Source organism: Podarcis gaigeae, assembly GCF_964106915.1.
Source record: "Podarcis gaigeae genome assembly, chromosome: 17".
NCBI classification, from domain to species: Eukaryota; Metazoa; Chordata; class Lepidosauria; order Squamata; family Lacertidae; genus Podarcis; species Podarcis gaigeae.
This window is the reverse complement of record NC_139694.1, coordinates 8,520,162-8,531,984: the sequence shown is the minus strand read 5'-3', so window position 1 is coordinate 8,531,984 and position 11,823 is coordinate 8,520,162. Positions and strand designations below refer to the sequence as shown.

Below are 11,823 nucleotides of genomic sequence, written 5' to 3'. Positions count from 1 at the left end.
AGCATCTTAAACACGGAAAAATACAGTACAGTATTTATGGTATTACTGTGACTATGATTTAGCTTAGAGTTTATTTGAGAACTTTTATATATTTTGCACAATGAGATAGTTATAGCCCAGTAATATTTTGTACAGGATATGCATTATCTTTTGTTTTGGCGTACAGTAATCCTGCAATTTATGCACGTTTAACTTGGGCACATTCAGCTTTATGTGTTTGGTAATCAATCAATCAATCATTCAATCAATCAATCAATCGCTAGCTAGCAGGCAGAAAGGAGCAGGCATCTAGGGAAAGACTTTGGCAATCCCATCTGCCATTGTACCCATTTTTTTTTAACTACACACAAACTTTGCTTTAGACATTATCCCTGGAATGTAACCCCCATGTAAGTTGCAGGCTTACTGTATTTTATTGCTTTGGATGGTCTTTTTTTTTTTTTTTGAAGTATTAAATAAATACCATAGAGTGTTAAACATTATTGTGAGTTTATCTACATGTAGAACCAAAAACCCAGTGCAGGGGAATGGCTAAGTGTTGGAAACTGAAGATCTGGGTTTGAATTCATGCTCAGCCCTGAAGAGCCTTATGAAATCTGAGCTACTCAAACACTCTTTCTGGGTTGTTTTGAAGATAAAATAGAATAACGTGCATATAAGTAAATCAGAGCTACTTGAGAAGGGGAGGAAAGTTCAAAAGACAAGCATCCACTCATCAACACAAGATAAAAAAGATGTGCACTTTTATGTAACATTTTATGTACCAATAGAAACTTGACTTGCATTTATTATGTCAACATCAAAACAAAGCTTTATACACTTTGCAGACTGCTTGGCATAGTTATATATGTAAGAGTTTGTCTTTGGTCATAGAAATAAACTTATGCAATAATCACATCAAATCCAGATCTTATTAAAATATTGTGGAAATAAGCTTCTCCACTGATCCTTTTACAACAGAGGTAGAGTGGTCGAATAATCAAACCAAACTATTTGATTCATAATGGAAGGAAGAAAAGTAAACAGAAACATATTCCAGCCAAAATCAAACCCTTTCTAGTTCCACTTATTTAAATGGGAGAGCATAAAGCACATGCTAAAGTCAACAATTTAAGGTGTCTAAAAAGTGCTTAATTTTGGCCAATTAAAGGCCTAAACATTTCTGAATACGAAAAAGAAAAATGTTTGTTATTACTGTATGAAATTGCTATTAGTTGGGCTAAAGCCGGGCAAACTTAAAAACTGAATCTCCCTCTCCTGGAGCAAGACTCGCAAAAAGTAACAGGTAAGTTATGAAATATGAGCAGAAGGTAAAGTCGATTTGGCCACTGTTTCACAAAGTCAAGCAGACCCTTGTATGCTACAAAAGAAAAGAGATACGGCACATTCAATGGTGTTGTTCAACAGTGTTGCAATTGCCTATTTCATACTGAAGGAGGAAAGAACGGTGTTACCCCTGTGGACTCAATTCTATGCTTCTAGTTTTGACTTTACATTTTACAGAAAGCCATCTTAACTACCTGGATATTTTATACCAAACCTAGCACAACCTACCGAGGCGGCCATAAAAACAACCCAACGTTAACACCAGTGGTTTTGTGAAAAATTTTATATTCCAGTGAGTTGTTAAACTGGGAAACAGATACCAGTTTTTAAGCTCCTTGGAGGTCTTTTGAAGTCCTAGCGTTCTTGGGTATGGTCCTCAACGCAATGTAACTCAATGTTTAATTTTTATCGTAAACTTGGCATTAGCGGTACAGGAGCTCCCTCTATTGGGACAGTGGAGGAGACAGTCAGTAACAGCCCACCATGCAATCTTTCATTCACCCGAAGCTCACAACCATCTTGAAGCATACGAATTGCTATGCGCGCAATGTTCTTAGAGTCATCAAGCCCACTGTGAGGCCGACCATCATAGTCCATTCCCAGCTTTTCAAGCATGGTTGAAAGTCTAATTTGGCTTCTGGGAACCTGAGAAAAGAAATGAAAGATACTAAAGTAGGAGGAGGTAGGAAAGAGAACCAATATACACACCCACCTACATTATTATTATTATTGTTGTTGTTGCTGTTATTAAATTGTTCAGTTGCCTAATGCCACAAGCTACATGTGGCATACAATGTTAAAACAATCCAAAACAATGTAACAGAAAAAAGCCTGTAAATGAACACACAAGGTGAACATCAATTTACAGGGAGCAAGTAATAAAAAGATGTCAAAAGTTTTTAACTTCCTTAAAATTTATGGGAGAAAACAAGAATAAGGGCATTGGTACATGAACAATGGTCTTTTTGATTTTTCTATTTCAGTTGGCAATATACTTAAAAGTATATTGGGGTAATGGTGGCAAGAATTTTAGTGGCAAGAAATTGGAAAAATACTAAAACACCTAATATAGCAGACTGGCAAACATTAATGGTAGAATACTTCCAGCTAGCAAAGGTGACGGGAAGAGTTAGGGGCCAAACAAAACAAAAAGTCCACAAGGAATGGAGAATATTTAAAGAATATTTGAAGAACCATGGTATAAAGGGTAATCTCCTGGCACACTTAGACTGAGCCTTGTAGTATATAAAGGTAATTGACAATTTACATAGAAATACGATAAAAAATAGAAGAAATAAGTAACTGTGAGGTAAAAGTGTATTTAATAGATAACGTACAATAAGAATGTTTGGAAGTCTTTTTAAAACCTCAACTACTTTTCCTTCTTTATTTTATTTTTTCATTTTTTCATAAATTATAGTGTCATGTGTACTGTGAGGTATACAAAGTATCTTTGCTTCAGTTGCTATCATTTTCTTTTTTGTTACGAACAAAAACAGAGTGTTGTATAAATGTATATTTTTGAAAATTAAAAAAAGGAAGGAAGGATAAGGGGACCAGTCTCCTCACTGGACAGAAGATAACACCAGATGGTGCACAAGTAAGATCTCGCCATCTTAAATAGCAAGCTGAGCAATACAGTATTTCTCATTTCTAGCTTGTCCCTTCACCAGACTGGATCATAGGTAATAATAATAATTTATTCTTTATACCCCGCCCATCTGGCTGAGTTTCCCCAGCCATTCTGGGTGTACTGTTTCAGAGACCTCTTCATTCCTCACACTTCTCTCTTCTTCTCTCTCTTTATACCTCATCTGGAACTCTAGAACAGAGCTTTGACTAAACTAAGTTCTAGCCAGCTAGGACTTGATGTATGCATTCCCACAAATTTTGAAGCCATGGAGATAGAAATGTGGGTTTTTTGGGGGAAAATTTGTATATGCAATACTTATTTTCTGAGAAAGTAATAAACTTACATTTAGAGCTTAAGAACATAAAATGCTTCCTAGCTATACTACTGAAAAAGGCATATTTTTGTTTTTGCAGAGGAAAAAATAAATATTGAAAACACAAATCATCATCATTACAGGAAACAAAAGTTATCCCTACAGTCAGCATTATCCAGAAACGGAGAAAACAAAAAGAAAAAACCTGCAAGGAATGCTCCCTCTTTTAAACAAACTTCAATTCTCTAAATAAGAAATTATGTATGTCAGATCATATTGATAATATAAGTCTACAGTATACTTAAATTTTAAATACCTAGCACTGAGTTTCAGGCAATGCAAGTGACAGAGACACAAACCTTGTAGAAGTTCCCATAGGATTTGCGAATATTGATCCACTTCTTAGCAAAAGAAGGATATTTCAGACGGCTAATGCGACACTGGATATTCAAAAATTTACTCATATCCCAAGATCTTAAAAAAAGAAAAAATATGCATAGTATCTTAAGAGTGAGTTAGGTGTCCCTTTCATGCTAATAGGACCAACACATGAGGATGTCCCTTGTGTCTCTGATTACATGAATTTTGGAGGTCATCTTCTGGGCACCTTCAGAGGCTGGTCAGGTGGCAACCGGTCTTCTCCCCTTTCCTTTTATAGAAGGTTGGGGAAACCCCTAGAAAAGATTTAGTGGGTATGCAGGGGGAGGAGAGGGGGAGAGTATTCCACTGCACAAGGATAAATCCTTGCACTGGCAAAACTCCTTTTAACCAATGAGTTTTGAGGCCAGGTAAAAACAGTTCTATTTGCCTGATCTTTTAATTTAACAGTGAGATAAAAATTGAATTTATGCGCAGATGTTTTATGTGACTCTGCTGGATTTTTAAAATTTCTGTCACTGTATTAATTAACTTTGTTTTTGTAACTGTGCAATGGTGTTTTACATTACTTTATATAGAATCAGTCTTGTTAGAATTAAAGAGATGGGACACAAATAGCAAAATTGCAACTTTTATGCAGAAGAGGGTTTTTTTTTTTTGCTATACTAATTATGGGTAGTAACATAATTCTGGATATGGATATGGAAAGAAACATTATGGAACATGGTTGCGACCAGCACACTAGCTGTAAGAATCACTTGGATTAAATACTTACATATGAATACTAACATGCTTAAATTGTTACACATATTATCCCCACTGAATTCAACTTTGTTTGGGAGTCCTTTTATAGAACTATTCATCATGACATGCTATTCAGATAAAAATGGAAAAATAGCTTCTGTTACCTGAATAATTCCAAAGATGCAACATAAAAAATAGCACAGAGTTAAGATTATCAATTTGGCTTAATTTTTACAATATATGTTTCTTGATTGGAACTTAATGGTTTTGTAGTGTTAAAAATATTATTTTTAAGCAACTGAATACATACCCATCAGTTAATATGGAATAGCTATATTTGCTTCCCAGTTCTTTCTGTTTCATCCAGTCCACAGCATGTTGCAGAACCTTTGGAAATTCATCTGCTTTATCTACAAGGTCCTGAAAATATGTAACAACAGCAATGAGCAAAAATAAAAATATTGCACAAGATATGATCTAAAAAACCAATGTGCAAGAAACTGTAAAAAGCAAGATTAACACAAATTAGGACTTGGATAAGATAAATCTTTAAAAGCTTGTTGGAAAGTATACAACAGATTTCCAAAAAACAAAACGTAACTAAAAACGTTATTGTTTTCTATTGCATTCAGTGGATAGTAACTACTTTCAACCACTCCCTGCACAACAGACTGACAACATTAGATGGAGCTGCATTCCTAACACTTATACTGGAAAAACAAACTTTAAATCAATCCATCAACATAATCCCCATAAAATTTAAAATAGTAGCACAATCTGAATACACCTGCTTATAGCTGGAGCAATACATTTCCCTTTTTATCTCCCAGAACAATGCTCTTTAACTTTCTTTTAAACCTCTGTTTGTCTGCCTAGAAACCATTATACACCTGCTGATTAACTCTTACTTTAAGGCATATTCTAGGCTGCACTCTATGGTTAAAATTGCTCTACTCAAACTGGGAGCACAGTCTAGAATATTCTGAACACCATCCAGGGACAGTTTCCAGCACATTGTGTGGGAAAATTCAGAATGATACAATATCATTCAAGCTACCTTTTGGGGAATCCTATCTTCCATCAACAATCTTATTGAGAAAACCCTGATAAGGACCTAAAGGAGCTTTAGGAATCCCAAGAACACAGGCTGAAAATCATGGACACATAACTAATGTACTTGAAATATTGATTTTAGAAATGTTAATCTGGAAAGAGGAAAGGAAGGGGGACATTGTTGTCCTAAGCACACTTAATTAATCATCAACATACCCAATAAATATGCTTGGAACTAGGAGCCAAGACTATTATTCTTTAACAAGCACTTGCTTCATTTACACTCATAACTGTGGTCAGCTGCAGAGAATGTTACCTGAGAGATTCCTGTCAAATTAATGCAGAATTCTGAAAGCTGAGGATTAATCTCTGGTTTCACATACTGTTGAAATGTGTCCTCCTATAATATCAAAGCATAGTTCACTTGGCAACAATGCAAAAGAATCACAGAAAATGTATAATGTTTTAGAAGAAAAGAGTAATAATCAAGGTATTAACTAGCATGCAAGCAGTCAACATCCAAGCTTTTTTACATTTGAACACAAGCAGTGAAATGGCAAAAATTTTATGAAAGAGAAAAGCTGACACTCATTTTCTTATGGACAGGGACATTTTCATAGCCTCCACTTTGGGCACAGCTGTCAACTTACAGATTTGAAAATAAGGGACCAGCAGCCTCAAAAATAAGGGATCAGCAGCCAAAATAAGGGATTTTCCAAGCACAAGTATGTTCAACTTCTTAGCCCCTCCGAGCCAAAGGCAGAAAGCCCAGCCAGCAGCCAAACAAAGCCTCAAGGAAAACCACTGTCACCTCTCCGCTGGGAAGTGCTCAGCAAAGGTGAGTCCCCAGGCAACGCAGCCGATTTGATCAGCACAAGCATGCAAGCTCTACACCCCAGTCGTTCTTAGACTTTGTATTGGGTGAGCAACGCAGCCAAGCAACACAGTTGGAGCCTCCCTCCTCCCTGGCTGGCAGGGAGGGAGGGAGAGGAGCTGCTTCCTTTGAAACCTGGGACATGGCGCTGGCATAAGGGACTGTCCCGCCAAATAAGAGATGCTTGAGAGCTATGACTTTGGGTATCTTTGCAGGCTGATATGTAGTGCTGAGACCTTTTTAACATACAGTAGCTGTTAAAGAACTATGGACACACATTCAGAGCCACTGAACACTTGTACAGATGTGATTTTTTGCACTATCGAGGGCAAACTTACGTTACATATGTGTAATGAAGCTCAACAGATCTTTGCAAAATGAAAAGCAGCCCCGGGATGCTGCAGTTTTTAATATAGGAGTGGCAGTGTAGTAACATTTTTCTTGCTGGCTGCTTTTCCACTAAAAAAACCTTCTTCCCCTATCCAAACTGCTTTTCCTTCTGAAGGTTCTAGTTACCTTTGTTGCAGGAACAAACATGTGATTACTTTTAAATTCCTGCAAAAAAGCTTTTAAACTGAAAGCTGAACACAAACTAAAAGTTCTTTTTAAGAGGTTAAACAATATCTGTAAGAAAAGGATATACAGTGGTACCTCAGGGTATCCCTCCGGATACGTAATCTTCGGGTTGCAAATGTGGCAAACTCGGAAGTGTAGACTTCCAGGTTTTGCTGCACGAGCACGCGCAGAAGTGATCTACACGCAGAAGTGATCTGCACGTCTTGTGTGTGTGCTGAAATGCTCAATTGCGCCGCGCCACGTGTGCAGAAGGGCGCCCCCGGTTACGGACTTTTCGGGATACAGCCGGGCCTCTGTAACCAGAGGTACCACTGTATTGCCTAAATTCTCTTTTACAAAACACACTGTATCTAATGTTTGCTACCCCTAAAAAAGTAAGAAGAAACAGGGTCACTTACAATTTCTAATGTCCGAGTGTTTAACAAGACAATAGGAAATTCAATGATTTCATGTGTAGATTCAGGAGGATTTCCTTCTTCACAAGTTGCTTCAAAGTCAATAACACAGATGTAATCGTAGTAATTATCTGCATTCATAGTCTGGTTTTGCATTAACTTTTCTTTCTTATAGTAGTTTTTCAGTCTCTTTTTCAAAACATCTTTCACTCCTCTGCCAAAGGAAAAAAATATATCAGTGCTTGACCATCACCTAAGGTTTATTCAGCAAAGCGCTGAGTGTAGAAATGCCATGGTATTTGTAGAATACAAAGTGTAGAAAGCTCATGGTCTATTTGTTGGTTGGTTCCCTCTGCAAACTTTAGCCCTGCTTCTTGTAAATGCCAATGCCTAAAAGGAATTACAATGAGCTGTTCTGATCCACAGGCCACACAAAGCAGTTGCTCCTACAGCGCAGTCTTCTCTTGAGAAAGGAATAACCACCTTAAAGCAAGTCCAAAAATCTCTCTAGAAGAATCAGAAAAATCGCAAGTCTTAGAAAATGGAAAGACCCCAGTTCTTTACATAGGAAGTCAGCAGTGAAATGGAAACACTTTAAAAAAATAATAATCATTTGATTCATGATTCATATAAGCTTAAGCATATCCAGGCAAGCTGCAGTGATAGATGATAGAACAGGAATTAATCGCAAAACAGAAATAGTACCAATTATGTACACAGCTAAGAAGTTTATTTCAGCTAATCATAGCTCAGTAGCCAATTTATGGTTTGGCTATAATGCTAAACCACCAATCCCATCCTAGTGCCCTCCAGATCCTTTGGACTACAGCTCCCATCAGCTTCAGCTAGCATGGGTAGTATAGCGGAGGAGCGTGTAATTCTGAGACTTGTGCACACAACGGCAAACTGTTTATCATTACATCCAAACCATCCTATTGAGTTTCTTCCTAGTGGTCATTCTCTCTTCAATTCCCTTTTCTTACCAGGTTAACCTTTCAGAAAGGCTATATGGAACTCTTACATTTTCCTTTTGCTGTATAACTGAAGAATATACAGACATAACTTATATTGCAAACTTTGGAATTACAAATTATGCAACAAGTCATGTGTTCAGAAATTACATTACCAGTAGCAGATGTAACTATCAAATCCTCAGTTTCTCCACAAGTCTTCAGTTCCATTCCATTTATAATGTACTCTAAATAACTAACAAATGACAAACTTTCCCTCTAATTTCACTTACTCTTCAGGCTGTAAAAAGCTTGTAAGAACAGGGATGCATAACAGGCGACCATACCGGCCTCATTCCAGCCCTGCTCAGGGAAGTTTTTAATGGTTGGTATTTTGTTTTTAAATACTGTCGTACCTCGGAAGTCGAATGGAATCCGTTCTGGAAGTCCATTCAACTTCTGAAATGTTCGGAAACCAAAACACGGCCTCTGATTGGCTGCAGGAAGCTCCTACAGCCAATAGGAAGCCCCGTCAGATGTTCGGCTTCCAAGAGAACGTTTGAAAACCGTAACACTCACTTCCGGTTTTCGATTGTTTGGGAGCCAGAACGTTTGACTCCCAAGGCGTTCGGGAGCCGAGGTCCGACTGTATTTTATTAGAAGCCACCCACATTGGCTAGGCCTAGGGCAACCCAGTCTGATGAACGTCATATGAATAATAAAATTATTATTATTTACATATAAAATCAGAAATACATATGTATCCTCAAAAAAGACAAACACCTGACAAATGCTTACCTGGTGTCAAGCTTGAATTCAGCAAGTTTAGCTCTAAGTTCATCTCGGCTCATTCTGTTGATATGTCCATTCGTCAGAGAAATCTCTTTGTAAACTGGGTCACTGAAGTCACTTGAACCAGACATGGTTTTCTTTTCTTGACAATAATATAATGGCGCTTACTCTGGAAGGCTATGTGATAATGATACAAAACAATCAAGTTTATATCAATCAACTTCAACTTCCAATGCTTAAAATAAGTATTTTATTCAACACATTCCTGCTGATTTGCTGATCCATATATAAACTAGTAACACTTTTTACCTTTTTACGAGAAAGTCACTTAACAATGTTACTAAGATTGGTTTAAATACGGCTGAGATTTATGTTTGTTTGTTTAAAAAATCTTTTGGAAAATTAATTTTTAAAAAAGGAAAATAAATAAAGAGACCATTCAACAAAAATTTTTTGGGGGGCGGTGCTACCAAAAAACCCCACCTTGCCACACACAAGCAGCACCAGAGTCTACAATAAACATGCACACTGCTCCACCCCCTTCACCACATATTTGTTTACCCTCCAGCCTGACGAGGAGCTCTGGAGAACCCGAAACCTTGCGTGATACGCTGTGGCATTTTGGCGGACTTCATAACGGTGCTGCTCTCCCGAGTATTAATGGAAGCACAACCCTTTCAAATGTGTTGTGGTGAAGGAAGGTTTCTTTCCATGCTATCCCCTTTGAGTTACTATGCCTTGTGTGTGAATGAAGGAAGGTGAAGACAGGTGACCTCACCTAGGCCCAAAGTCACCCCCCACCAAAGCCGGCTCAAAGCTTCTCAAAATCATTTTCTCAGCAGCTAAGCATCAGAAACATTCCGCTTGCTGTAACTAAAAAGATTGTAACAAAGGAAGAGAACAGTCCATTGTTTCTCAGGCCTTTCTCATGCCTTCTGGCCTTGCTAAAGAACCACATTGCAACTTGTTTTCTGTCCAGGAACCATGCCAGAACAAGAGATTGAAACATATCTGAACACTCTGAAACCCCTTTCCTGCGAAGGGTGCCAAGAGTCCCAATAGTCCCTTAAAATAACTTTTTTCTGTCCTCATTTACATTCTTGCAATATTCCTTATTTTTTTCACAAAGCTTCTTTAAAACACACTAGCGTTGTATGTTCCTCACATACAGTTTTCAAATATTCTCTGAATTTTCCCCAGTCCTCTAGAAACTTATGATCTCTTTGGAATCTAATTTTTCTAGTTAATTTGTCTCATTTGTCCAGTTAATTTAAAGGCAATACTATAATTAAGGAATGTGAAGATAGAAATTTAACTACGGATGATTGTCAGAGGAGTTGAGGGAGGTTCAATAAGTTAAAATATGCGATGCAGAAATCTGTATGATTGGAGATTTTATGAAAAAAATTAATAAAAAAATTATTATAAAAAAAGAGTCCCAATAGTCCCAAGACAGCTTTCTGTTCATGCTCAGAGGACTCCTGAGGGAGGAGAAAGGAGGAGGGAACTGGAAAGGGGTATATATGCTTGTGCACATGACTGTGAATTTCGTGCATGCTTTTTGTGACTTATCACACTTGCTCCTTCTACCAGTTCATGGATGGTAGAAATAAAAGCCTTTTCTCCGAAACTATTCCTTGAGTGTCTGTTGACTCCCACTTCCCTTTCCCAGGCGCAATATTTTTCCCAAAGCCTCATAAGGCTACAGGGGGAGTGGTAGGATGGGGTTATTGGTTTGTTTTTATTATCTATTTTGGGGGGGGGGGGTTCCTACGGCATTTTAATGTTGTGAACCGCTCTGAGAAGAATTAATAATAATACTAATACTAATACTAATACTAATACTAATAATATAATAATAATAATAATAATAATAATAATAATAATAATAATAATAATAATAATAATGTGAAGCACCACAGGTCTGGCCCGGGGTGGTGGTGATTCGAGACCGTTAAACAGGACCGTTCTCCTCCCCTCCCCCCCCCTCGCGCGCGAGCGCCATTCCTCCTTCAAACGGCTAATGCCGCCTCACGTGACTTTCGCCGGGCGCCGCGCGCGAGCTGGACCAATGACGCCCCGAGGGGGACGAGGAGGGAGGGGATTCCCATTCTGAAGCCTCTCCGCGGCAACGCTCACCCGCAAGCCGGCTTCTGTCACTCCTCCGTTCTCTTCTAGCGCTAGCGGCTGCTGCTGCTGCTGCGACGTCGGCACGTTCTCGTTCCGCCGCTCTCTTCTCTTCCGCTGTGGCGCGGGCGGGCGCCAGAAGATCAAAAGCAGCAGCAGCGTCACAAAAGGGGGCGGGGTAAGTGACGCAAGCCGGCCGGAGAGCCTCTGCTCGCACGGCTCCGCCCACCTGGCCCTGACGATTGACGCGTGGGCGGGGCCTAGGGTAGGGACGCCCCTCTCCCCTGATCTTAACAACTCTTAAGACTGAGAGGGCCTGGAGGGGGGAAGTGCGCGTGCGCGCCGCCTCTGCCGCGCGTCTTTGTCCGGCGCTGCGCCTCTCTTTTCCTCCCGCCCATTTCAGAACGGAAAGCGCCCGTTTGGCATATCCTCCTCCAATCCGCGGCCCGTCTAGTGTCACGTGGAGAACTCCCGCTCTCAGTGTTTAGGCAATGCGCCTCGACGTCAGGGGGCGTGGCCTTTCTCTCAGACTCCCGCTTTGCCCCGCCCCCTGTCCAGGCTCGGATTTAGGGTGGTTGCAGGCAGTTCCCTCGCACAGGGCGCAAAATAATAATGTATCAATGACAATATCAATAAAACCAATATTTATACGAAAATACCCA

General features: G+C 39.2%; 1 protein-coding gene across 3 annotated transcripts; it reads right to left on the bottom strand.

Annotated features, from left to right (window-relative positions):
* Positions 1–742: 742 nt before the first annotated feature.
* Positions 743–11,489, bottom strand: ERI1 (exoribonuclease 1). Of its 3 annotated transcripts, none has more exons than XM_083717993.1 (7): positions 11,174–11,489; positions 9,041–9,211; positions 7,296–7,506; positions 5,764–5,847; positions 4,705–4,814; positions 3,632–3,746; positions 743–1,971 (listed from the first exon to the last, which is right to left on the bottom strand). In XM_083717993.1, the coding sequence occupies exons 2-7, from the start codon at positions 9,163–9,165 to the stop codon at positions 1,732–1,734; spliced, it is 885 nt and encodes a 294-aa protein (XP_083574119.1). In that variant the 5' UTR covers positions 9,166–9,211; positions 11,174–11,489; the 3' UTR covers positions 743–1,731. The 3 variants fall into 3 exon arrangements, with proteins under 3 accessions (XP_083574119.1, XP_083574121.1, XP_083574120.1); XM_083717995.1 differs by lacking the exon at positions 11,174–11,489 and adding an exon at positions 10,952–11,086; XM_083717994.1 differs by lacking the exon at positions 11,174–11,489 and adding an exon at positions 9,596–9,726.
* Positions 11,490–11,823: the final 334 nt, after the last annotated feature.

Excerpts from the sequence above, each read along its gene's own strand:
- ERI1 (XM_083717993.1), bottom strand. The coding sequence starts at position 9,165 with ATGTCTGGTTCAAGTGACTTCAGTGACCCAGTTTACAAAGAGATTTCT. Across the intron at positions 7,507-9,040 it reads GAATTCAAGCTTGACACCAG|AGGAGTGAAAGATGTTTTGA; the intron begins GTAAGCATTTGT and ends TTCCTTTGGCAG. Across the intron at positions 3,747-4,704 it reads TATTCCATATTAACTGATGG|ATCTTGGGATATGAGTAAAT; the intron begins GTATGTATTCAG and ends TCTTTTTTTAAG.